At 38.1% G+C, this 25,524-nt stretch overlaps 2 protein-coding genes across 5 annotated transcripts in view; one reads left to right on the top strand and one right to left on the bottom strand.

Moving 5' to 3' along the window:
• Positions 1-18,577, top strand: part of NAPEPLD (N-acyl phosphatidylethanolamine phospholipase D) — a 25,355-nt gene extending 6,778 nt beyond the window's left edge. For 2 of the 4 annotated variants that reach the window (XM_075716236.1, XM_075716249.1), the window contains exons 2-5: positions 4,825-5,137; positions 11,166-11,812; positions 12,838-12,952; positions 14,259-14,688. In XM_075716236.1, the coding sequence (XP_075572351.1) occupies positions 4,825-5,137; positions 11,166-11,812; positions 12,838-12,952; positions 14,259-14,384 (1,201 nt within the window). In that variant the 3' untranslated portion in view covers positions 14,385-14,688. Of the gene's footprint in view, positions 1-481; positions 617-4,824; positions 5,138-11,165; positions 11,813-12,837; positions 12,953-14,258; positions 14,689-18,540 lie in introns of those variants that run through there. The other 2 variants (XM_075716242.1, XM_075716260.1) reach the window with 2 other exon arrangements.
• Positions 18,494-25,524, bottom strand: ARMC10 (armadillo repeat containing 10). The gene is made up of 6 exons (XM_075716273.1): positions 25,383-25,524; positions 23,940-24,085; positions 22,691-22,825; positions 21,196-21,372; positions 20,023-20,094; positions 18,494-18,748 (listed from the first exon to the last, which is right to left on the bottom strand). The coding sequence occupies exons 1-6, from the start codon at positions 25,522-25,524 to the stop codon at positions 18,494-18,496; spliced, it is 927 nt and encodes a 308-aa protein (XP_075572388.1).

Genomic DNA, 25,524 nt, shown 5'->3' with positions numbered 1-25,524 from the left:
TATATGGTTTGCAGAAAGCTCACGTTTTTGCTTTGATAAGGCTACAGTGGTATGATGAACAGCCTGAAGTACTGGACAGTAAAAGTTTAAATGCATTCAGAATTTTCCAGTCTCAAACTGTTCATTAGTTAAAGCAGACAATTTCAGACCTGAAGGAAAAATAAAAGCACAGCCAAAACTTAGCTGGCAGTCGTTTGATAGTTGAGCGGGTGGGATGCTTTTTTCAAAAAAGTACTTGTATGCTCCGTAGTGTTTGCAAATACCTTACCTTTTAGCTGAAATCCTTTTTTTTTTTTTTGTTAGTTTCAAGCCAAAAAGTGTGCTTTTTTTGCAGTCTTGTGTTGACTGTGTTGAAAGAAAACTTCCGAGTTGTGTAGCAGTACATGTTTTGCAGAAAGCTCAGATTCTTGCTTTAATAAGGCTACAGTGGCATGATGAAGCACAAACCAAACAAGTTTGCTAGGAATTGTGTGCTGTCCGTTTTAGGTGATACGTAGTGCAGCCCACTTCTGGATGTAGCCTATACAGAGAGACAGCAATTAGAAATGAACCAAACTCGTTGCTTCAAAAATAGAGAAAATTAAGGATATTTGGAAAGCTATGGAATATTTGCAAGGTAAGTGTGAAGTTTTGTGGATGTTGTTGGGTTCCAGTAAACTATAGCTTTATAGTAACTCTTTCCTCAACTTTCTAGCTTATGAATTTGTTAAATAAGGACCGCATTTCTGTGTAGAAAAGAAGGATAAATCTGTTGTGGCAGACTCACAGTTAGTAGCATAGCTGTATGCTTAGTAGGGGGAACTAAATCCATTTCAGTTAGGGAGCAGTGGATGTTAGAGGAGACTGGGTAGAAAAGGTGAAGACTCGCGCAATAGATCTTATGTTGATGCATTTGTTCTTCAAATAAAGTTAAAATAATTTGTCCTGAAGCTCTGCTGTGCTTAAAAGACCATTTAAAAAGAAAAATTTTAGTGTCGGTGCTTCTTGTAATGTTTATGTATCCTGTTTCCAACCTTCTTTTGGAACAGAAAGGAAAAGTATTACAATGTTTAACTAAACTTCTAATTATTTTCCTAAATAAACAGAAGACTCAAAGCTGAAGTATTTGTATCCAAGTTTTCAGTTATATAAGCAATGATAAAATAAACAATTGACCCCGAACCTGTTGTCCTAAGGGCTATATCCTGTTTACAGGTGTAAGCCTGTTTACTGTGACATAAGACATGGGTTTTCCATGCCATGTCCTACCTGATCTACAACTTTTCTTGCTTTGTGGATTACTAGGGGCCCCTTAGTATTTGGTGCTGGAAAACCAGTTATGTGAGCTCTGCGTTTTGATTCATGTTAGGCTTCATCCTGTTCATCAGACAGTGGTGTTCTTCCGCTCTGTCTAGAGTACCTTCTGGCCTCGTGGATTTGGCATGACTAATGGTCTCCTTTAGTAGTTTGTATGTCTTGTTCCATTTCCTTTTCTGAATTCAGTTGAAACAGTAAAGCACCTCTAAGCACAGAGAGGGTGGTTGTGTTGCGTCTTGCCTGAACCCCTCTTACAAATGGTGGCCATCCACTTGCCCTTGTTTGGGGGTAAGTCACATCATCCTGAAGGATGGGTTCCATTCGTTAAGAAAGCAGGTTAGTGCTTTTAAGTAGAATCGTAGTTTCCCTTTTTGTTTAGAAGTGTGGAAAATAGAAGATTTCTTGTGGAACCTTACAATAACAAATACTCACCAAGGACATGGTCCATTCCCCCCACCCCTCCCAAGTGAACATAATTCTACTCCAGTTTGATTTTGGTGTCTCTATTGCTCATAGTTTGGCTGGCGATCCAGTGCTTAAATTTATTTCTCAAGTGTCAAACTATTATTTTTCTTGGGGAAGAATTCAGGAAAGCTGGATGAAAAATCAGCTCATTTCTGATTGGATATTTTCTAATATTTAAAATATACCTGCCAAATGTCCTTGTCTGTAGAGGCTTTCTTTTGCGAAAGGATAAGAGTCTCCTCAGACTAATAACTGGTTGAGTTTTATTTTAAGCTAATGATTGTTGGCTTTCAAGAAATCATCATCTACCATTTTTTTAATAAGAAAATTAGATTTCTTTTACTGTATTCCAAGAATATTCTAGGATATATTTTACCAGTTTAAATGAAACAGAAATGAACTGGCAAGATTGATGCTTCAAAGGAATCTACAGTTCATCAGGAATACTTTGTCAGTTAATTGTTTGTAAATGTGTCCCTTTCTTATGCATGTAAAAGGGTTTAAAGTATTCTGTGAGCACTGAGGTCTTTTATCCCTTCAGTTCCTTATGGAATACTAATGAAAGTAATGTATGTGCATCATGTGGAAAATATGTTGGCAGACAGATACCTGCAGTGCCTTAAATGCTTTGGCATTGTCTTTGTTTAATCAGCATATAGCTGATCCCCACTTCCCCTAGAGGTTTATACTTTCAGAATAAGATCAAAGGTCTATATGAAAATTTAAGCAAAAGTAGAATTCACCTATTTTAGAGATGAATGAATAGATAAACAGAAGCTTAAAAATAAAACCTTAGGCACTCCAGTCTCTAATATAAAATGTCTTGTAGGAACAATAATTACAGTAGTTATATATATTTAAAAATCAGACATCTGAGATGTTAACAGAAAAACTTCCTTGAATTAAGTACCCATCTGATTAAATTTTTGTGATTTGTTTTCATGGTGCTTTCTAGAAGAGTAGATGTTTTATGCTGTATCTGCGTGCTTTGCTAAATTAATAAGCTGACTTGGCACTGAAAATGCTCTTTGAGGAATGCCAAAAAAACCCCCCAAACCTCTTAGATTAAAGTAACAGTTAAAATATCCATTACAATTTTTGGGGTATTCTGTCTGCCTTTTTGAGGCACTGATTCTTTTTGTTACCATTTATATCTGCTTAAAATGGTATAGAGCAATTTGGGTGGCCCTTCTATTGAAAGCTGATTCCAGTAAATGTTTAGTGGAATACAGAAAAAAGCCTGGGAGTGTCAACAGTTGAATTAAAATTATGATGCAGATGTGGTATATTATTGCTAAATAGAAAATACATAAATGGAGTGGTTTCAGTAAACGTACAGGGAAAGCAGGGTACAAAGCAATTACATTAAAAGAAGATTATGACCAATGGTACTATTTATCAAAAAATCATAGCAGCAGTGTTTTCTGAACGTTGTTCATGCTTCTTGTGAAGTGAGTTTTGATGTGTTAATATTTTATCTCTATAACAAAATAACGATTATTTTGTTAAGAAAATTTCACAATATTTATCAATTGTCACATGTTTGCAGCTGACACCACACTTTCTGTTTAGTAATCCGTTGCTGCTGAAATAGCAGGGACGGGCTCTGCATTTGAAGTTAGAACATCCCCAGTAAATGCATTTGGGTTCAATTTGGTAACGTGTGTAAAATATTAGCTGTAATGTTGCAGTGACAATATTTTGTTTTCCTGTAATTACGAACTTATGAGGGGCACAGTGAGTTATGCATACCCAGCTACTTAGAAAATACCTCATTTAGGAATTAATTTCTAAGAAAACTGTGGGCTTTAATTTTGTTCTTTGAAAATGGTGTTTGAGTGGACTGGCTCTGGTACATCAGCTCAGTGCTTCTCATATGAGTATATAACTAAAGATTGAGTATCTGAGTTAATGAAATAGTAGAAGGTCTAAAACATGTGGTGGGGAGTTTTCCATAGGACAAACTTCACAATTTGTTATTAAAAACTATTCCTGCATGTAAGCAGTATATCATGCTGTCTGTTCATTACTGGTCATCTTGTAAGTACCAGAATGTTGTGCACTCTTTAAAATGGCCACTTTTTTTTTTTTTAAAAAAAAAACCCCAAACTGTCAGAACAGTATATTTACTTTGAACTGAAATGTTGAAAGTAAATATAGAAAGTATTTAGCTTCAACTGAATTGCTTCAGCAACTTTTAAAATAAAACATGGGTATTCAGGTTTTTTTCTACCTTGGATATAATGAGATCAATAGGACTCCATATTCCTAAATTCTGCAACACTTAAGTGCAGTTTGGAATAAGAGACTCTGCTGAGTTTGCAGTTTTCAAAGAAACGTGTCAGAATTGTGACTACAGAAATCAGCTTGTCTCAGATATTTTGTGATATTCCAGTTTTTCTGTGGCCTTTCACTAGTCAGTTCAGTTAAATCTGTATGAAAATTGTATTTGAAACAGTTACTTTTACTGTTATAACAATAAGCTTTTCCTTTGTTTTGGACAAAATAGGAAATAGGACCAAACATCTTTTGTGTTCTGACTTTCCTGCATGTATGTACATCTTGTCGGTAAAAGTAATGTGTTATTAATGCTACATGAGGCTGCTGCTCTTACTACAAAACAAAGTTACTATATAGGCAAATCCTAAGGTACTGTATAGTTCCAGTGTCTCTTGGACAGGTTTGCAGGAACGTATTAAATCAGGCACTAAATGTCCTAAGTTTCAGGAGGAATTTACTATTCTTCCAAAATATAAATTAAGGAACCCTTCCCCCTCACTCTTGCAGTTGGTAGATAATAGTGTTAGTATCTGAAGCTGTGCATACCGGGGAGTAAAATTCTGCCTGAACTACAAAGAGATCGCGTGTCTACTTGCCACAGCATGTTTTTGAAGTCTTTTGTGTAATAGCAACTGCTTTAAAAGCATATTTTGTTGAGGAAAAAATACAGTAGATCATAAAATGAGAAGGGCAGGCTTGTTTTTAATGTGTGTGAGAACATTCAATCTTATGAATGTTGATGTAAGTCCAAGAAAAGGTTGATTAATTTAAAATTTATTTTAGTTTTCCTCAAAAAGATATGGATAAGAAAACGGGTGAAGAGCAGCCTTTGACTGCCTGTAACCAGTACCCTAAAGAAGCAGTGAGGAAACGTCAGAATTCGGGTCGAGGTTCCAGGGGCAGCGATTCTTCCAGGACCTCCAGGAAAAGCTTCAGGCTGGACTACAGATTGGAAGAGGATGTAACTAAATCCAAGAGGGGCAAAGATGGGAAATTTGTCAACCCATGGCCAACATGGAAATCGCCAACCTTGCCAAATATTTTGAAATGGTCCCTCATGGAAAAAAATAACAGCAATGTGCCATGCTCGAAGCAGGTAAATACTTGCATGTTTTCTGTTCTTGATTTACACTTTTACCTCTGCTCTAATCAATGAAATAGGGCAGTTTCTAACTAATATTTATTAGGCATCTTTTGGAGACTTTCTCAGTGTTGTTTTTCTAATTTTTATTATCACTTTATTCTTTTCAAAAGTAACTTTCTGCCTCTTTAGGTTTTTTCTCCTTTCTGTTAGTACCACACCCTTCGATTTACCCAGTTCGGTTTATATTTACAAAAACAACAAAAATGGCCCCCTAGCTCAGTCATAAACTATAGTTGCACTCTTTCCTTTTTAATAGGTGTTGCCTTATGAAGCATGCTATTAATGTTATCTGTATTGGATGAAACAGCTGTGGCGTTATCTCATTTTAAAAATTTTGCCTTTTTTTTTTTTCCCCAGACTGCCATTTACTACATACGTTACATCTTTTTCATAAAAATGTAATAAATAGTTGCTGTCATTTACTTACGGAAGTGTTTGCAAATCTATGTTTTTCTGTTTCAGTACACCAGGAGAAAAAATTGCATATGTTAAAACTAATCTAAGCCAGTATTTGTACTAAAATACTAAAGGTACAGTGCCAGTTTACTGGGAAGTGCCATTATTTGTTCTTGGTGTATTGCTTCTGTCTGATATTGTATATAAAGAAGGAGGTGGGGGAAGCAACCTCTGAGAGAAGCCTCTTTTCCGTGAAGAGTCACGGATACTGGAAAGCCACGGGTTATCTTTGTGGTCGCAGTAAGTGTTACGACGGTCACGGTTTTGACAGTTAGGATTACTTCTCAGTGTATTTTCTAATGTGTTGAATGCAGTTTGGAAAAGCTGTGCTGAAGGGTGTGCAACCAGGAAAAGCATTTTTGAACAAATAGGTGTTAATAACGCTTTTAAGCATCCAAGAAGGTGAGCATAAGCTATAAATCTCACAGTCAGTATTTAGCAAAGAGCTTAACACTTTTCTTTTTTATCTTACGTGAATTAACTGTGAAGGAAGGAATTTGATCAGCTTTACAGACAGGAAGGCTGTGTTAGTTACTAACACATGATGGTCAGAGGTTTGGGGATTTTTTTTAAGGATATGTGGCACGGAACATGTTTAAGGGAGAAATAATCTTGGATGTAATTGTTCTATAATAATAACAATTTGACTTCATAAAGAAGCATAGCAAGCCTATTTTGGTCTTGGGATCCCTTCCAGCAATTCACTGTTTTAAATTTGGTGTCTTGCTTCTAGACATTGTCTACAGCTTGTAGTAGTAACAGCGGTTGTGGCTCACTTAGTGTGTACAGCTTTCTAGGCAATGTGCTGCATTATGATACTTGGGCCACATTTTTGCGTTAAAATTCACACCCTGGCTTTTTCAATTGCCTTTGACAGTTGCCCTGTTCTGTATGTGTACAGTAGGCTTTGTATTTTGCCTGAAACCTGGTTAGTGACTGAAGTACCTAGAAGGTGTACTACAGAGTGCAGAATATACAGCTCTGACGGCAGTGGAGACCTGCAGCACGCCACTTTAATTTACAGATTATGCCTGCAATAAAGGATGATTACAAAGAAATCTACACTGTACCAGTTGTAAAGAGCTCTCTCTGATCCAGTTGGGATTCATTTTGGACTAATGTTATGGCTTTGCATCTGAAATTTTTTAATTAAGTGCCTGCAATTATTCAGCAGCTCAGCGAAGTAAATCAGAAATAGAAGAACCTCTATAGGGATCAGTGAAATGTACTTCTTGGGTCCTCGGCCGTTTCGATGCTTGTTCCAGCTATGTTTGCTCCACACCTAAATCAACCTGTAAAGCACTTCTGAGCTTATTTAAAATGCAAACTAAGGGCTCCATACTTTATTTAGCACTGCTAGATAGCATATCCTTTGAGCAGACTCCTACTTCAATTTCCACAGTGTGCCTAGTGATACCCTGCTATGCCGGGCAGGTTCAGTTTATCTGTTCCAAGTGCTTTGCATATGTAAAAAAAGCGAATTACCCAGGATATGGACTTCACTGTGTAAAAGCTATATGTATTATAATCATGCCTTCACAACAAGCCTCCATCGTTATCCAGAATGCATGGACTTTTTGTACTTTCATTACAGGCTTTATTAATAACTTTTTTCAGTGCTGTTGAAGTGTCTTTAATTATTAGGTGTTGGATCAACAATTTAGATTGTTCTTATTTCTGTAAAATCCAGTGGTATTCCAGTATGCACTAAGCGCAAAAAATCCTAAGCTAATTAGCTAGTCTTACCAAAGCCCGTCATGTGTTTCTTCTTGTTTTGCATTAGGAAGGAAAGAAGAGTATGGGAGGAGGGAAGGGGCACAGCAGGAGGAATTTTTGTATTACTCCAGTGATGAAGATAAGCAAAATGTGCCTAATACTGTCTTATGTTGGTAGCTGATTTGACATCAATGCCATATTTCAAATATGTGTTATAATTCTTCTAGTATTAATATGTTTCTGGTTAGTCTGACAGAGAACAAATGTACTATAGCGGGATAAAGGCTCCATAAGATTATGTATTTCCTTCATTATGTTGTTTTATACTGTTGTACGAGTTTTTAAGAATTTCATATGACTTATACTGCCAATAGAACTTGCGTTTTAGTTTGAAATCTTATGAGTTGAGTAATGAGCCTTTATTGCTTTAAAAGGTAATTTTGGGGATTTTAGTGTACTTCTGTAAAACATTAAAAAAAAAAACAACCCAAAAACCCCACAAAAGACCCAAACCACATGCACTGAGAAGTAATTTCTTTAGCTATTTCCCTGTGTAATTTACTGTGATAGCTCAAAATAATGCCTGATTTCTGCTCTCATCTCCCAAGGAATCACTGATTTGGATCAGATGCCTGTATATCACAAACCTGTAGATCTCATACAGAGTCAGTGCTTTCCAAGTTATACTGCCTTTGTGCTCTTGGTTTGCCTTGAATTTTTGTTCACAGAATTTCGTTTATGTAGGTTAGGATACTAGTTGCTCTAACTGTGCTACCCTTTATTTATCAATGTTCCTGTCTGCATGTCCTTTACAAATGCCTTTTATAGACATTAGTTTTACCTTTCAAAATATTTAATAGTGTTGGTCCTAGTGACATCCCTGTAAAGCCTTTAATAGTGCAAATGTGTTGTGGTTTAACCTCAGCCAGCAACCAAGCCCTTCACAGCCGCTTGCTCATCCCACCCCTGCAGCAGGATGGGGGAGAGAATCGGAAGGGCAAAAGTGAGAAAACTCGTGGGTTGAGATAAAGGCCGTTTAATAGGTAAAGCAAAAGATGCGCACACAAGCAAAGCAAAACAAGGAATTCATTCACCACTTCCCATCGGCAGGCAGGGGTTCAGCCACCTCCAGGAAAGCAGGGCTCCATCATGTGTAACAGTGACTTGGGAAGACAAACGCCATCACTCCAAATGTCCCCCCACTTCCTTCTTCTTCCCCCAGGTTTATACGCTGAGCATGATGTCATGTGGTGTGGGATATCCCTTGGGTCAGCTGGGGTCAGCTGTCCCGGCTGTGTCCCCTCCCAGCTTCTTATGCACCCCCCCAGCCTACTGGCTTTGATGCTGTGTAAGCACTGTTCAGCAATAGCTGAAACATCAGTCTGTTATCAACACTGTTTTGCTCACAAATCCAAACCATGGCACCATATTGAGCTACTATGAAGAAAATTAACTCTATCCCAGCCAAAACCAGTAGAATATGTTTAAGTCCCAGTTAAAAACTCATTGTTGACTTCTGCCAATTAGCCAGTTCTTAATCCGTTTAATATTGTTTGTTAATATTGCATGATACTAATTTTAAAAACTAGTTTGTGTCAAATGTCAGCAAAAGTGAAGTGGATTAATTTAGAGTTCTCGGAATAATTTGTAGTCTACTTTTAAAAACAACTACTTAAAAAGAACATTTTCCATAAAAAATATACTTATTGACCTAAATTGCATTATGACAATTAATTATTCAATTCCATATCTCAGTTTAATTTCCTTGATATAATCTGGTTTGTTGACTTAACCACATGTAATTTGGTGGGTTGTCCTAATTTCCATTTTTGAGTATTATGTTAGTTTTGTGGATCTTCCACTCTTTTTTTTAATTGAAGTGTCACAATATAACACTCTGGTTCAGATTTCTCCTGTCAGTGTCATTCCCATGTACTTAGAATGAAATAGAGATAAGAAAGTGATGTTTCTTTCTTGGAGAAGCAGCAGTTTGTCTCAGTCTAATACTTTGTTTATTCTTGTATGAATTAAGTGATTGTATTGTACTAACCTTATGCTCAGCTTTATAGAAGGTTATCTATTTCTTTTTCCTGGAGACAGTAATGAAACTTTTTCAGTTGACATGTCTTGTCCATTAGCTCTCAGAAAAAGCAGTTTCGTTAATATTTTATTACTTACAGTAGGATTGCAGGGAGTGGGGGATGTGTGGTTTTTTTTTTTTCCAACATGTGCCCTCCAAATCAATAAAATATTGTGGAGAAAGTAACTTCCCTGAAGCTGTCAGGACTGTTTTAACAAGGGAAATCCTAGACTCCTAAACTGTCACAGCATCAGCTGGGCTTTTAAGGGAGTGGGAGGTTAGCTCTGTATAAGCTCACTGATAGTACTATATCTACTGTCCTAGACCTAGAGAATGAGAGGTGCAACCATGACAGGGAGACTCTGACCAGGAAGCAGAAGTGCTGAGACATCTGTGATTACCAGGGAGAGGAGAGTCTCGGGAGTCTGTAGAAGTTGCCTAACATAGGAAAAATCTTCTGAAGTGATGTGTAGAGTTCAGACCAGAACTGTTTGTGAGGAGAGCTTTAGCCACACTGTGGCAGAGCTGGAGATGGTCAGGAGTCCTGAGAAGACTTTTTGTTTAGTTGGGTTTTTTTTAATAGGAAAACTCTTTATCTATTACAAATAAAGCTTCTGTGTAAGCATCACAACCAAACTACAGTGAAGAACGTAACTCCTGTTCAAAATGAGAGAATGAGCAGTGGTTTGATGATGAGTTTCAGCAGATAATGTACAGCCATGGCCTCCTTTGTGCCAGCTGGCCTCTTGAGGCTGCACATAGAGTCAGATTTGGAAGCTGATCAAGCTGAAAGCTGTCTGTTTTCCTCCTCTGGATTAATGTTCAGCTGGATCGGTTTTCTGACCTGTCAGACTTGAGGGGGGACTGCATAAACATTGAGGCTGGAACAAGAGGGCAGGTGGGGGAAGGTTTCCGTGACTTTGTTACACAGGAGTGTGGTTTTAGGTTGGTTGAAGTCATTCATGGGACTGCATCCTGAACATACAGGGAGATCAGTGTAGTGGTTTATTCAGTGATAATTAAACTTTAATTACCTAGAAGGCTTCAATAAATCATTGTGAGAAGCATAGCTAAGTGCCTAAAGGACCGTTTTAAAAATGAGATCTGAGTTTTAGTTTGTGTTTTACGAATGTTCATTGCATTATTGGCAGGATGGAAAGAGAGAATGGTAAAAGCTAACATTAGCCAAGTGAGGTTAACCTCCATGTGCTGCTTCTATATGTAATGGAGAAAGAGGGTCTGCTAAAGGCTAACAGAACAGAGCTTTTGCTGTTGGGATCATTGCATTGTGACTTACTTGTGTTAGGGGATGTATCATTTAGTTGCACAAGCCAAACTTGAGCATTTGTTACAATAAGAGTGTATATTCTTCTCCAGGTCAGGAAGGCCAACCGATTGCAAAGACTTTCCCAGGATGTTGTTAGTGCCTTGCAGTGTGTTCATTGCAATGCTTTCAGACTCTCTTCCTCTATTAGTAGATCTCCTGGCCTGATAGGATACTCTCGAGCTCTCTTTTCTCTTGACAGAGAAGGGAAAATGTCACAAAAACCTAAGATGAAATTAGGAGGAAGTAGCTGGGAAAATGGTCATTAAGAAGGCTCTGGTTGCCTAAAAACATAAACAAAACTGAAGTCTTGATTGTAATGATTTGTGCCTTGTATGCAGTTTTTGTTCCGTGGCCAAGTACATTCTGCAATCTCTCATGCATACTGTGTTCTTTTTTGCTAGGAACTCGATAAAGAGCTTCCCGTGTTAAAACCTTACTTTGTTCAAAAGCCGGAACTTGCTGGGAAGACAGGAACTGGTATGCGAGTCACGTGGTTGGGACATGCCTCCGTTATGGTGGAAATGGATGAACTTATATTTCTTACTGACCCAATCTTCAGCCAGCGAGCTTCCCCTACTCAGCTGGTGGGTCCCAAGCGCTTCCGAGGACCTCCATGCACAGTAGAGCAGCTCCCCAAAATAGATGCGGTCATGATCAGCCACACCCATTATGATCATTTGGACTACAACACTGTAACAAGTTTAAATGAACGCTTTGGGAGTGAGCTGCGCTGGTTTGTGCCTCTAGGACTCTTGGACTGGATGCAGAGGTGTGGTTGCGAGAATGTGATTGAACTGGATTGGTGGGAAGAGAACTGCGTCCCTGGTCACGATGCGGTAACTTTTGTCTTCACCCCTTCTCAACATTGGTGCAAAAGGACTGCGACAGATGATAACAAGGTTCTTTGGGGCAGCTGGTCTGTCTTGGGACCTTGGAATAGGTTTTTCTTTTCAGGAGATACTGGATATTGTGTTGCTTTTGAACAGATAGGTAAAAGGTTTGGACCTTTTGATCTCGCAGCCATCCCCATTGGAGCTTATGAGCCAAGGTACGAAAATCAAAGTTTGATCAAAAGACATAAATTAAATTATATACGGATGACAAAAAAATACACCCAGAAGTGAAAACTGTAGGCATACTTACATTAAGATTTTACAATAGAATGCAGAGGCAAAAGAAGGAATTGCTGAATGACAAAAAATTGCAGGCAACCGGACGATGGAGCTGAAACGTCTAGGATACTTGCTTGTGTATGTGTGGTGTTCTTGAAGGTGGTTTGTTTTTTTTTTTTTTCCTTCAGTCTTAAGCACAGCAAGGATGGATCAGCTCACTTTCTTCCATGGAAATTGTTGAGTAAAAATCTGGAATTACTTTGTGGCTTTTTCTTTTAAGTAGCATTACTTAACCCAACCTGTTTAGATGTATGCAATTTGCAGCATTTTTCTTTTGCTTCAGTCCTTACACTCTTTTTGCAACTTATCTGGAGCTAAAGATGAATCCTTTATAGAGTGTGAAAGATCTGTTTGTTTAAGCATCTGCATCCTACTTATGACAGGGTATCTAAACTTTCAGATGATCACACTCACATAATGCTGGAAGCAGAGCATGTATAGGCTGGGAAAGGAAGACAAGAATCAGAATAATGTAGTAAAAATCAAGTATCTTTCAAGAATTGCCAGGTTCTCTCTTCTGCTTTCTTAGGCTATCTTCTGAAGCGCACACTTTTTGGTGTACGCTGCTAGCATGAAATTTTTTCAGGGATGGATTTAAGTCTATGGCCTCAATGCCTCAAGGAACCGGTAGTATGTCCTTATACTATTAAAAACATAGATAAGAAAAAAAACATTTGAAAAGAGGAGTCAAATACATGAACTGCTGTTTTGTGGGTATGCTGGTATATTCCAGCTTGTTGATTTTGAGTGTTCTGTACGTTGTTCAGACATAGGTTTTTTTGATGAGGTGAGTGTATTTTTTTTTTTTTTAATTCTTTGCAACTTACCCAATGAAAGTAAAGAATAAATCTTGCACTGAGTTAGGTGACAAAAAAAAAAAAAATACTTTGTGTTTTGGTAGGTGGTTTATGAAATACCAGCACGTGGATCCTGAAGAAGCAGTAAGAATCCATATTGATGTTCAAGCAAAGAAGTCTATAGCAATTCATTGGGGGACCTTTGCTTTAGCAAATGAGGTAAATTTCAACACTATACGTGAGTTTAGATTTCCTGGGTACACAGTCATTAATGAAGCTTTGCTCTTGCAGTTTACCTATGTATCTGTAAATGTGTACTTAAAATGTAAACTTTGCCCGAGTGAAAAGTTGTTGCTGTATGTACTGCAGTTAAAAACAATGCTTAGCTTTTCATAACCAATTACATAAAATATTTCCATGGTTAAGATTGATTTGAAAGTACAGAGTTATTGAAACAAATGTGGACGATTTCTGATATCCAAAAACGGAGGAACATGAAAGGTGGGGACACATATGCAATAATAAAAGTAAACTCAGGAGTGCATCACTTGGAGACAGTAAGAATTGCGTGCTTGTAGGTCAATACAGTATTTATTAATCTGTCTAGTAAATAAATTGAATAGTATTTTTGATAGTTGATTCATAGTTAAATACCAGCACTAATATGAAAAACAGTTATTCTGAGTTGCCGAATTTTTTTATTTTTTTATATTCCCCCCCCCCCCCCCCCAACTCCTCCTGTCCCCAGTTCTAGTAAGGATGTTACCCAGGTACCTTAACAGTGACTAAAAATGCAGCGAAAGGGAAGTATCTACATCTACTTTGATACACCTTGGCTGGCAGCTGGTTTTCAACTTCATCTTTGCATCAGTTGCATCACTTTATCTTATAACTCAGTCCTGATGCTGTTAGCTATGTTCAGCTGATATGTCATGTTTTCTTTAACTTGGATATAACATTGTCTATCTACAATGCTTCTAATAAGCTGTGTCACTAGTGCACACAGTACAAACGCTATTGTGTATTTAGAAGCACAAAAAAATGGATGATTTCTCCCTGATGGTGCCTTTTCTGAAATGTAGCAAATAAAATGAAGTAACTCGAGGGGGACCTCATTGCCATGGCACTAGTTTTTAAACAGTAAAGCTGACAACTTTGGTTTACTGCACGAGAGCAAGCGCCATCTGCTGACCCGCTAACCCTCCCTCCTCTGTGCCCGCAACAAGGAATCACCGTATTTCTGCTTCCAAGAGATCTAGTTCAATACACTGAAGAAGACTGACTTGTGGATGACAGGTTGTGCCTTCCTAGTTACTCTAGCAAGAGTGCTGATTTTACTACTCTAAATCAGCATTCTTATCCTTTAAAAACTGCAAATGAAACCAAATATTTTGACAAATATATCCCCCCTTTTTTAGGTGATGTTTAAGTAGTATACCATTTCTTGTTTAGAGCAGTGATATTCTTTTTTCCATGCAAATGCTGCAGTGGTATCTTTTCCCTCATATTATGCTTACTTTTCCAGTATTACTTGGATCCTCCAGTTAAACTGAATGAAGCTCTTGAAAGATATGGCTTGAAAAAAGAAGACTTCTTTGTCTTAAACCATGGAGAATCACGGGACTTGAGTACAAACGATGGATTTGAATAATGAAACAGTCGCAGTTCCCCTTGTAAGCCTCATTTGATTTGAACTAGCAATTAATGCTACAAATATTAATATGATGTACTTACAAAGTAGATTTTTTTGGAGTGAATTGGATTTTTAGATGCCAGGTTTGTCAGTTTCAGAACTAAAACTTGCGTACCAATTTAATTATAAATTTTACTAGTTATATTGTTTATAAATTTTGAGAGATGATCTAAAAACTGGTTAATATATGAGGTACTGTCTGGGAATAACTTGCAGTTTCAACTCTTATGTACACCACTGATAAATTCCTGTTTTTTAAAAACTCTTCATCTTACCTGCAACAGCAATAATAACCTCAGCACGGGACATATGCTTAGAATTAATGGCTGACTCTAATTAGTCATTGTTAGAATGTCATCTCCCACTTGTTAGTCATTAATCTTTGGGTTATGCCCTGTACCTTGATAGCTTCACTGTATGTTTTGTGGGGTGGAGTCTTCCAATACAGCTGTGTTGTTAAAGCACAAGCACAGTCAAATCATTATTTTACTGAGTGCTTCTCCATGTTCATATATTGATGAACCACAAAAGCTGAATTTTACAGTGATCTAAAGAAATGTGCCTTTTAAAGAGAGAGATAATTTAATATTGCATCATTGATGTGTAAAACTTACTGCTGGCCAGAGTATCTGCACACTTTCATTGTTTGTCAATATTTTTAAGTTAGGCCTTGAATGTGTCTAAAATAACTTTCTTGTCAAATGCAGTACATGAAATCGAGGAATCCCTTAATGGCGCTTGTCTTTGCATTGACTCAGCCTATTATGAAGTACTTTTTTTTTTTTTTAAAGTGAAAAGTCTTAAGCAAGGGCTGTGGTATTTTTTCTTATAGCTTCCCTATAATTTTAAAGTTGAATGAGAGATTACAACATTGTTCAGTATTGTAAAACTTGGCTAAATGTATCTGTATTGAATTGCCATGCTAATTTACAGAATTAAAGCCTATTGTTGCCAATAAAATGGGTTGTTATTCTCCTTCATAATTCATTGGCAAATCATTCTTTTGTTTGTGATTTGTTTTGGTTTATGTGTATTCTTTTGCTCTTGCTGTGCATTACATTTCATGTGTATACTCTGTGAAGATAAATAAAAAAAAAAGATGTTATTTCCCTGCAATTTAAAGACATGAACTTCTGGCAACTCATTAAAACCAGGTAATGAGATTTCATGCTAGGAGAAAACTGAAGTAATCTTTTACCTGTTGACAGTTATCTTTTAAAAATTTTTAGCGGGAAGTCCTAGAAGTCTTAAAGTTCTTAATACCAACAAAGAACAGCACAAGGAGGCAAAGATCAATTAGTCCAAGTTCATGCTGAGGAAGGGTTCTGGAACAGAGGATTACGCTTGTAAGAAAATTGCATATGTAAGAAAGAATAGCGTATATTCCTTTGGTGGGATTCATATTTGATAAACATCAAGATTTCTTTATTTGAAAAGGTAATTCTAGTATGGTCTAGATGTCGTCACCAGAATGTGTTCAAAACCGGTTTAAAACTACTCTCAGTTGCTCAGTGTTGATTTTGGGAGGGTATTTCAGATGAAGTTTCTGTGCCTCATCTTTACACAAGAGCTTCAGTAATGATTTGGGTAATATAATGCATGTTACATGTTCATAATATTGTGGAGGACACCAAGCTGCAGGATGTTTTGAGTACTTTGAAGGACGTGGTTAGAATTGAAGCTGGTTTGGGTTTTTTGGTTTGGGGTTTGGTTTTTTTTTCAGCTTTCAAAATCATCAGTAGACTATACTGTAAAATTCTGTACTTTAGAAAGAATGAAACTAAAGTACAGAATACCTAGATAAGCAACCACGTAGCAGAGAAGTACTGACTTACAAGGATCAGAGACTGCATGTCAGCCTTGGCGTATGTTTTGGTTTGGGTCTATTAATTCACAGCATTTGTATGTAGAACGGTGACTGTTATGCTGTGCTTGGTGCTGGTAAGATTCCATCTAGGGGGTGGGGTGGGAGATAGAAAATTAGACACACTTGTGTGAAGACACTTTGGAGAGTCTTGCATGATGTCAGTCGCATTGTTCTATCAATAAAGCATTTAAAAATAGCTCTTGCTAGACCAGAAAAAGACAACTGAAACAACACTCTAACAAGTTTTCATGTGTTTTTAGAAAAGGGGACAATGGTCACTTGTTTCTGTCAGCTATCAAAGCAAAGGATAAGAGATCAACTTTAATTATCAAAAAGATGATGTTTGAAAACCTTATTTTTAGGTTGGAGAACATGGAGAGGGAGACCTAGACACCTCCATTGCTGAACCTAAGAAAACATATATATATATACACACATCAGATACACCTAGAACAGACTAGGCTAAGTTCTTGTGTCAGAAGAGGAAGGTGGGATTGGTAAATTCTTATGTGTCTGACCTAGCCTTTATTTTTCTTTGTTAAATACAGAAGCAGAAAAAAATTCAATCTACAAAAACATTGTGATTGTAATGTAATTTACTTATTACAAAATGAAGTGTTTTTTGAGCAGTGGGAAGGAGAAAGGGAAGTTCACTGTCAATGCAGCAATTGTCAGGGTTCTGACTGGGAATCATGCCAACCTACTTCTGCCTTAATTGTGTTCCTGAGGAGTTAAAACTACCTATGCGGATAAATTAGATACATGTAGCTTTACCCCCATATTGATCAGGGCATAGGTATATTGTATTTTCAAGGTCACATTTTTCTTGCAGTTGTAGCTATTTGCAAAGTTGCCTACTGAAAATAAATAAAATATCTATTGAATTACAGAAAGAGAAGAGAGTAGTAATTAAGAGCAGAGTGGGTATATTGACTGAGGAAGATGAAGCATCTGGTAAGTTTGGGCAATACAGCTCTCTTAAAAATGGTAAAAGGTGGAAAACTTGTTTTCTAGCCTTTACACCTGATGCTTTTTACGTCCTCTATGATGCAATGTTCAGGAAGTTTTAGTAGTCTCCTTTTAGTATAAAGTGTTTTCTACTGTGTTGTATGTTCATCAATGAAACTTCCTTCAGGTTCTTTTACAACGACGTTTATATGTATTCCATTTCATTTTGAATTAACACTGCATTGATGACTAAAACTTTATGGGGGCTAACTCAATGGAAGCACTTAGTCCAATGACGTTCCAGTTGCAGAGAAAAAGGAGTAAAGCTCCCCAAGGAAAGCGTGCTTGAGGGCTGCTACACAACAGGAAGCTTTTGTAAAAATGTGTATGATACTGCTGTTGTAGACTCTTTTATAAAGATGAGAATGTTGAATTGTGGTTGCAGATAATCTTTCAAAATATTTTGAGTCAAAAATATGTATGCTTTCCTTAAAGTGACAATTTTAAAGCAAGATAAAATCCTTTTGATTTTTTTCAAGTGTAGAAACATTGCACTGTGGCTAACTGCACTGCGGTTCGCCTAAATGGAATGCATATACTAAGCATATGAGAATGTAGTTTTAGAATATATTCTGTGCAGGTAAGGTGAAAAAACACAGGCTTTAACTTAGTTAACTTTAATATGCAGCTTTCATTGAAAATACTAATTTTGTAGGAAGCCAATGATAGTTTGGTACTGTTTTTATTTAATATTTTCTAAGATTTGGCTGCACCCATTTAGCAGGGATCAGATCAGTAAATTCTAAATGCCTAATCTCTATTTCCTAAATCTTCAATGCACCATTCTGTAGAGGTATTTATTCAACAGCTGTAAATATTTAAGGCAACAAAAATTCTTTGAAAAGAATACTTTGATTGACTTTACTCATACATTTAAAATGTTCACTGTATGTATGAAAGTGTTCATGTTTGAAACCATTCCTCCCCCTTTGCGTACAGGTACCAGCTGTACAGTGGTTTCTCAGTGCTAAGCTGTTGCTTTTATCTTGTTCGTAAAAGAAATCTGTTATGCTCTCTCTGTTACATACATTGCATTCTCTTTTGTGTAACTGATTTGTGCCCAGTAATATGGCAGTATTCAGTAACTTTTTGTTGGTTTTGTTTGTTGGGTTTTTTTTTTTTTAGCATAGCCTTCTTAAGATTAGATATTTTTATCAAGTCAGTCTGGTTTTGTTTGTTTTTTTAAAAATCGCTATTGTGTTAATATTCTAACAACTTGCTCTTTCACTTCTGTATCAGGGTGATGCAATAAAGATGCCAGTTTCTGAGAGAATGGGGTAGAGTCGCTGCAGAGCGTAAAGAAAACTGAATCTTCACTGTATTGGTCCTGAATCATGGTGCCATCTTCATTGTTCACGTTCTTTTTCAAGTTTGCTGCAAACGCCAGGGCTCTAAGCAGAATATCTCTGTTTATACAGGTGTCAAAAAGTAACAGCAATGACGGCACCTAGGATATTCAAGAAATAATCCACAGTTAATCACCAGCAGTAAGCACATGTAACTGAATCCAACTTAAAAAAAAGGGGAGGGGGGTGTGGAAATGCACCTAAACCATCTAAACCAGAAACTCTATGAAATACCAGAACTCCATATGCTGTGAAAGCATGCCAGAAACTTGCACAGCGTGCACATTTCCTCTTTAGAAAAGACGTGCATCACAGGCTAATAAATGCTTTGTACTTTCAACCTCCAAAATGTGGCCGTCTGGAAAATTCCCATTTGGAAGAGAGGGTCTGCTTTCCTTCTCAATGATGTTGCTTTTGCCCTCTGCAGTAACCTGAATGTTCTTATGTTAGCACATCTGATGAATGAGAAAAGGATCACTTTTATCAGAGAACTGAGTATTTAGCTACCCTAATCTTGTTTTAATAATGAAAAGCCAGTAGTATCTAGACTAGCTTTGCTCATGGCAGATAGCTCAGAAATAAAAGCCACTACATGTTTTAAGAAACTTATTTTGGGGAGGTGGAGGAGGATGCAGCACCATTCCTGTCCCTGACTCTTTGTTTTGGCGTGAGGAAACGCTATAACTGAAATAAACCTGTATGCCCAGGCCAGCAATAGCACATGTCAGATAAAAGTTCTCCATAAGGACATAAGTAAATGCACAGGGAAAGTTCGCTTACAGTGCTTAGAAACAACAGTTTTATGGCTGCATTTGAGGAAACGGGTGGGGATTTCAGTGGAATTTGGTCATCTTGGGTACAGTATGTTAGCTATGAAAACAGCTGTTGAGAAGGATCATTTACAGTACTGGTTGTATTTGATGTTTGTACCTGGTCTTCCATCTATATACTGATTGCATGTCTGGAAATGAGGTTTTGGGTTTGTTTTTGAAACTTATCAGGGTACCTTATATATATTACAAAACTTCATGGTACTACCACTTTGGTGGAAAGGGAAGGTGAGAACGCGCTTCTGCAAGCTGTCACTGATTATCTGGAATGGTACACAGAAAGTATGACCAACTGTCTTCAAGTGCATAGGTGCCGTGGCTCTCCCTCTGCAAGTACGGTATCTGTATTACACTACACTCTGGAAGAACGCTAGCCTGTGAAAGAATGCACACTTCTAGCTACTCATTTTAACCAGGTACTGCCTAGAATTTTACTCTGGAGTTGCATGTGTACTTCTAATACATTAAAATCCGCCTAATGCATGCACATATTTATTCACGTACACATGTATGCTAAAAATATAATGAAACAGCAAGAACCTTACTTGAGCTCTGAGAAGATGTCTTGTCATGGCTGGGTTTGCAGATAAGTTCACAAGTACTTTCAAAACTTGAATCTGAAATGAGGAACATACAAGTTCATTGTAAGTTCCAAACACCAGTAAGTAGAGCAATAGTGGACATCAATAATGTCAGTGTTGACTTGTAGAGGAAAAGGTAGAATGGGTCAACTAACATCTTGAGTTGTGCGCTTCAGTCTTTGGTATGGGAAAAAACAGCTTATGGAGTCACTAGCCTGTACGTACTAAGTATAGATACTTTGGAAGCAAATTCAGTTTGCCTTAAACATCAAAATAAGGCAAGATCTATACACAACTTGCAGTAGGCAAAATACATAATCTTTTAAAAATATACAGAGGAAGGCTAAGTACTGTATTTAAAATGGGATCAGAAGCATATAGAAATACACCTTTGTACTTTCCTGGACCTTGTGACCCTAATCTTTTGCCTAAACACTAGGAAAAGACTAAATGCTGTTTATTGTACTTAATTAAAATAGGTCTGTTAAGTTTAGTGGAAATTTGTGTTTTGGAAAACTAGTTTTGATCTAATAGAGCAACTGAGTACATTGATATTGATGGCACTGTGACATCTTGAATAAACACTGAATTTGGTGCCTGTTTGAAAGCTGTTTGAAGCTTTTCTCTTCTTTCAATATTACAATAATTCACAAATAAGCACAATTGCCCATTGCAGTCACTAGGGTTGCAAGAGATGTAATAAGCGTAATGGAACGGAGATCCATAACAGATTATCGCTGCTTGGCATGTTTCTCTAGAGAGATTCATACATCAGTGAAGCCTTTCACATGCAGATCCTCTTCGCTCTGTGATGCAGCAGCGATGTTTAGCAAGCAGAAGAGAATTCTGGAGTTGCTATAGCGAAGGCGTAGGACAATAGCAGTGCACACAGCACTGGTTTGGTAGAGCTCTAGCCCAACGGTTCCACTATCAAGATTACTTTCCTCCCCTCTTTCTGAATTTACATTGAGAAAGTAATCCGTATTTTATGTACTATCTGCTGTCATTAATGAATATTTGATTTTCTAAGCACAGTCTAAACCATTTTACAAAAACAGCAAAAAAGAGGCAAGTTTACTTTTTACAAAAAAGTAAAGCAGCTTCATAAATGGTTTGTAACAATACACTACCCAGTACCTGTGTCCTTTCAGTTCCTTCTGAAAGCAAATGAAAAAAGCATGGAATTGAGTTTATCATCTTATGGTGGTAGTCACTGGTAACAGACATATTTGTCAACAATCTGAGTCCAGCTAGCTGCAGATCAGAGTTCAGGGGAGCTGACTCAACATTCCTACAAACTTGCGTAATATATACCTGGGGAAAAAGGGAAGGAGATAAAGAGAGAAGACATTTTTTGATACAAGCAGATTTTCTATTCACAAATAGTATCAGTGGCCTAGCCACAGTAGCATAAATACCTCTTTAACACTGCTGGTTGACTACAAAACCTGATGAAGGTTCTTGGAAACAAGTACTGTTTTGTTTTGAATATATTCAAGCATTCTATTGGCATGATAGAAGCAGATGTTACAGAGTTATGCTCACTAACCTTCCTGAAGCATAAATTGCTCTGAAAACCCAAACTGTTTTGACTCCATCCCAGAAGTGGCACATTTGCTTTAAGAAGTTATTTAAAAAAATCACTTACAGCAACCAACATATTCTTAAATGTTGAGAACAAGCTAAGGACAAGTCTTGGAAAGAAATTCCTTTTTCCAACCATGTGGTCCATTAACTGGAGCACTCCTCAGGAATAGTGATGACAACGGACATTAACAACTACTTTTTACCAAATTTTCTTCTGGATGACAGTGTATGACAAATCTTGGAGTCCTAACTGAGAAAAAAATTACTTTGCCTTTACCAAAGGAGTTGTTTTCTACCTGTATGCCTATATAAATATTTGCTGTTGGCAAGCACTACTCTAAAAAATGTTGCTCAGTCCTAAAGATGCTGCAAACTACCACATACCAAACTGCCTTTTTATCAAGCTAATAAAAAAACCTAGTAAAAATCTTAAAATCTGCATCAGCTCACTGCTCGGACAGTTCTTGATCTATTGATTAATCTGATAATATCAAAAGTGGATGCTTTTTTGATGTTTGGTCCTTTCACATCCGTACAATCTACTATATTTACCAGTGGGACTTATTATTGTTATTACACACTGTTCATTCAAGCTGAAAGTATCACCCTGAAAAATCGGTCTTGCACAAACCCAGGGGATCAATCACTGTTTTCTTCTCCCTTGCCTGAGGAGTCATGCGAAATTCAGTCTGCAATCCATCCTATTAAACAACTGCTGATGTTCTAGACATGTTTGGAAATCATCTTGCCTCACATAATCTCACTATATAGCAGCACAGTCTCTTGTTTAATAGCATTTGGTGAAAGCTGAACACAAACTGCCCAGTTTCCTAACTGTCTTTTAAAAAAAGTAAGCGCCAGTGATGCAGTGCATTTTTAAGTTATCCTTTTGGCCTTGGGACGCACAGATCATCCAGATCTGCTGACTTGTATGTTTAACCTCCAAACTTTTTGGCATCCTGGCTTGTATTTGACAAATACGCTGAAAGCCCCGTACTATCTCCTGTGTCTCAATTACTTTGATTTTTCCCTTTAAGAAACTTACCTGTATCTCTTCCTGATTTTTAACATTCATACTCAAATTATTAAGTGCATTTAGTGCTTTTTCTTTAACTTTGGGAACGCAATCCGAGAGCATCCCTCCAATAATAGAAAGGCCACCCAAATTTCGGATTATGTCCTGAAATATAGAAATATTTAATAAGATTATTAAAAAATTAAATTAAATGCTGAAGGCTTTCCTCAAAGTTTGTTTTAACGCAAATGGAATGTGTGAAATGAAGACTTCCAGAATAGACTACTCTGTTTAAAGAGAGAGTGTTACCAGATATTGCTTTATTGCTTCCACTGAAATTAAGAATAGTCCTGCTCAGGGCCAAAATATTATTTGACATTCTTTGGCAATGGTGCAACACCTTTACTTTTAAAATTTGGCCTACAAACCATGCTTAAAGCATTTTAGATTATAAAGAATCAAAGGTAACTACTGCATAATGAGTTTATAGAATATCTGAGCCAGGTGACAGTACCTGAAAGTCCTGACTGAACAGAATTTCAAGATGCAGCTTTATATGAGTAGAAGTTCTAAAACTTTATCTTTCTTTTCCATTACACTTGATTTTTTTTTTAAATCTTTCTCACTTAGATTCTAACCATCAACAAAAAACCCCATGTACTGTTTTAAAGAAAATTAAAAATGACCCAATGGGCCTTGGGATTCAGTTCTGTTTTGAGAAATTTACATTAAGAAAACAGTTCTGAGAAGCCAGAATAGACAGCTGTTGTGAGTACCATACAAAAAGGAAAAAAGAAAACAAAACAAAAAAAGGCTGGGACCCTGGAGGTTAAACCTTTACAAAGGCATGAAAATGCATCCAGCTCAAAGTTTTTCTGGATCATATTTCCAATCAATTTGAAGAGACCTGGATAGTTGCTAAGCTGTAAGTGGCATACAGCTTTATAAAGATACAAAAGTAGTTTAAATTATCTCGGTAAATTTCAGATCTGATCCTGAAACTATTTAACCCTTCTCCAATTCAACCTTTTCATTAACATTACATAACTGTAAGCAACAAAAGACAAAAAGGTATTTACAGCGCTTCAAAAATACAGAACTCTTTTGTGAAGCTGGTAAATTATATTATTTGGGCTGGCAGAAATTAAGGCATAGACTTAGAATGGATTTTAGAACACAAGCTATCATAGCTCTCAGTCCTGTGTCACTCCAGCAAAACAGCACCTCTCCACACTGACTGCTATTGAAACACTGTTGTTTTGTACAGAACAATACTTACTTGATTTACAGAGAAGGCAGCACTGTTGCTGAGAGTGATTAAAGCTTGCTCTTGAATTAATGGATCATCTGTGGCCTGGAGCAAATGAATAAGTTTCTGTAGAGCATCCGCATCCATGGTGTGGGTTGACACTGGGGGGCTGTTGTCTGTCAGTGTTTAAAAATGAAATACTTGATACCAAGTTTGAGGCATTTCACTTAGTTTCCACTTAACGTTTTTTACAAAGCTGGGGTTTAGCCCTCAGTTGTAGGATGTGTTGTTCTAAGTTTGGTTGTACCCAACCATCGTATCATGGCAAAAAGATTGTGTTTTACAACAGCCAGACTACCATCCTTCCCCTCCCCCACCCCCCCGAGTCCTCTGACTACCTCTTTTCAAAGTAGAAAATAAAAGGAATACACGGTAAGAGCTTGGGGTACGTTACTATTCAGTTAACGAACAGCAACCCCCCCCCCTTCAAAATTACTAGGAATATTCACCAAGCATGGTAACTTTTTTTCCTTGTGCTGCCTGAAATGAAATGTGGAAATCTGTCTGGACACCGTAGGAGGAGAAAATGAAACTTCCGACTCGCAGACTACTGCTTCCAGAAGTTAGGATAATGACGTTTTGCTAGTGCCCTGAGGTCCCTCGACAAAGTAACAGCTGCAATGTTAAGAATGGCGTCACTCGGCCAACTGGGGACGGCTGTTTCTGAGTCAGAGCAATGTACTGGAGTACCCGGCTTTCATAAAGGGGTGACGCAAATGCCATCAAAGACCATTTTCAGCCAGGTTGGAGGCAGAACTATTTAGCTAGCTGAATAGCCTGAAGACCTCATCTGTGACTACTGGATTAGTCATAGGTGACTCAAGATGGCTTCTGAGAAGCTAACCAGTCCTTTATAATTCGACATATTTGCCGCCACCATCTCACCAGGCAAACACCTTAGTATTCTCTGGGGGGGGGGAGGGGGGAAAGAGGCCAAAGTTAATGGTGATAATCCAAGAGCTAGCTTGAAAAAACAAAACTGATTTTTGTCTTCATCTCACCCTCATCTAAGCACTTTGTTTAGCTTGGAATTACAGGGGAACATAAATAACCGTAATAAAATAACAGCAAATCAGCCCATTAAGTAAACACACTGATCGGACATAGGCTTTAGGGGCTTTTAAAAAATAAATTAGGCTCTTTTAAAAATAAAGCATGCTCTAGAGTCCTTCAAAAGCGTGGCAGGGCTATGGGCGGGCCGGGAAGCCGCCCCGCGGTACCCCTCAGCGGGAGCAGCCGCGTCCCCGAGGCCGCGGGCGGCAGGGCAGGGCCGGGCCGGGAGCCGCGCTCCGGCGGCGCACAGCGGCCCGGCCCGGCCCGCCCCGGGCCCCGCCACGGCAGCGCGGGGCCTCCCGGCGCTCACCGGCACGGCGGGGGCCCGGCCGCGGCGCCGCCGCCCGCCCCGCGCCTCACCTGACGGCGGAGCCCGGGCGGCCCCGGCCGCAGCCCGCCGCCGCCCGCCCGCCGCCAGCCGCCACAGGCAGTAGCAGGCGCCCGCCCCGAGCGCGACGACGGCGGCCGCTCGCACCGCCGCCCCCCGCCGCGGCTCCCCCAT

Source organism: Pelecanus crispus, chromosome 1 (assembly GCF_030463565.1).
Source record: "Pelecanus crispus isolate bPelCri1 chromosome 1, bPelCri1.pri, whole genome shotgun sequence".
Classification (NCBI taxonomy): Eukaryota; Metazoa; Chordata; class Aves; order Pelecaniformes; family Pelecanidae; genus Pelecanus; species Pelecanus crispus.
Note: the sequence above shows the minus strand (reverse complement) of the source record. Positions and strands in the feature narration are given on the sequence as shown.

Bases quoted from the DNA above. Each gene is read 5' to 3' on its own strand.
- ARMC10 (XM_075716273.1), bottom strand. From the start codon at position 25,524: ATGGGGGAGCCGCGGCGGGGGGCGGCGGTGCGAGCGGCCGCCGTCGTC. The intron at 22,826-23,939 runs GTAAGTATTGTT...TCTATATTTCAG, and splicing joins CTGCCTTCTCTGTAAATCAA to GACATAATCCGAAATTTGGG. The intron at 21,373-22,690 runs GTAAGTTTCTTA...CTTTTTCCCCAG, and splicing joins AAAATCAGGAAGAGATACAG to GTATATATTACGCAAGTTTG.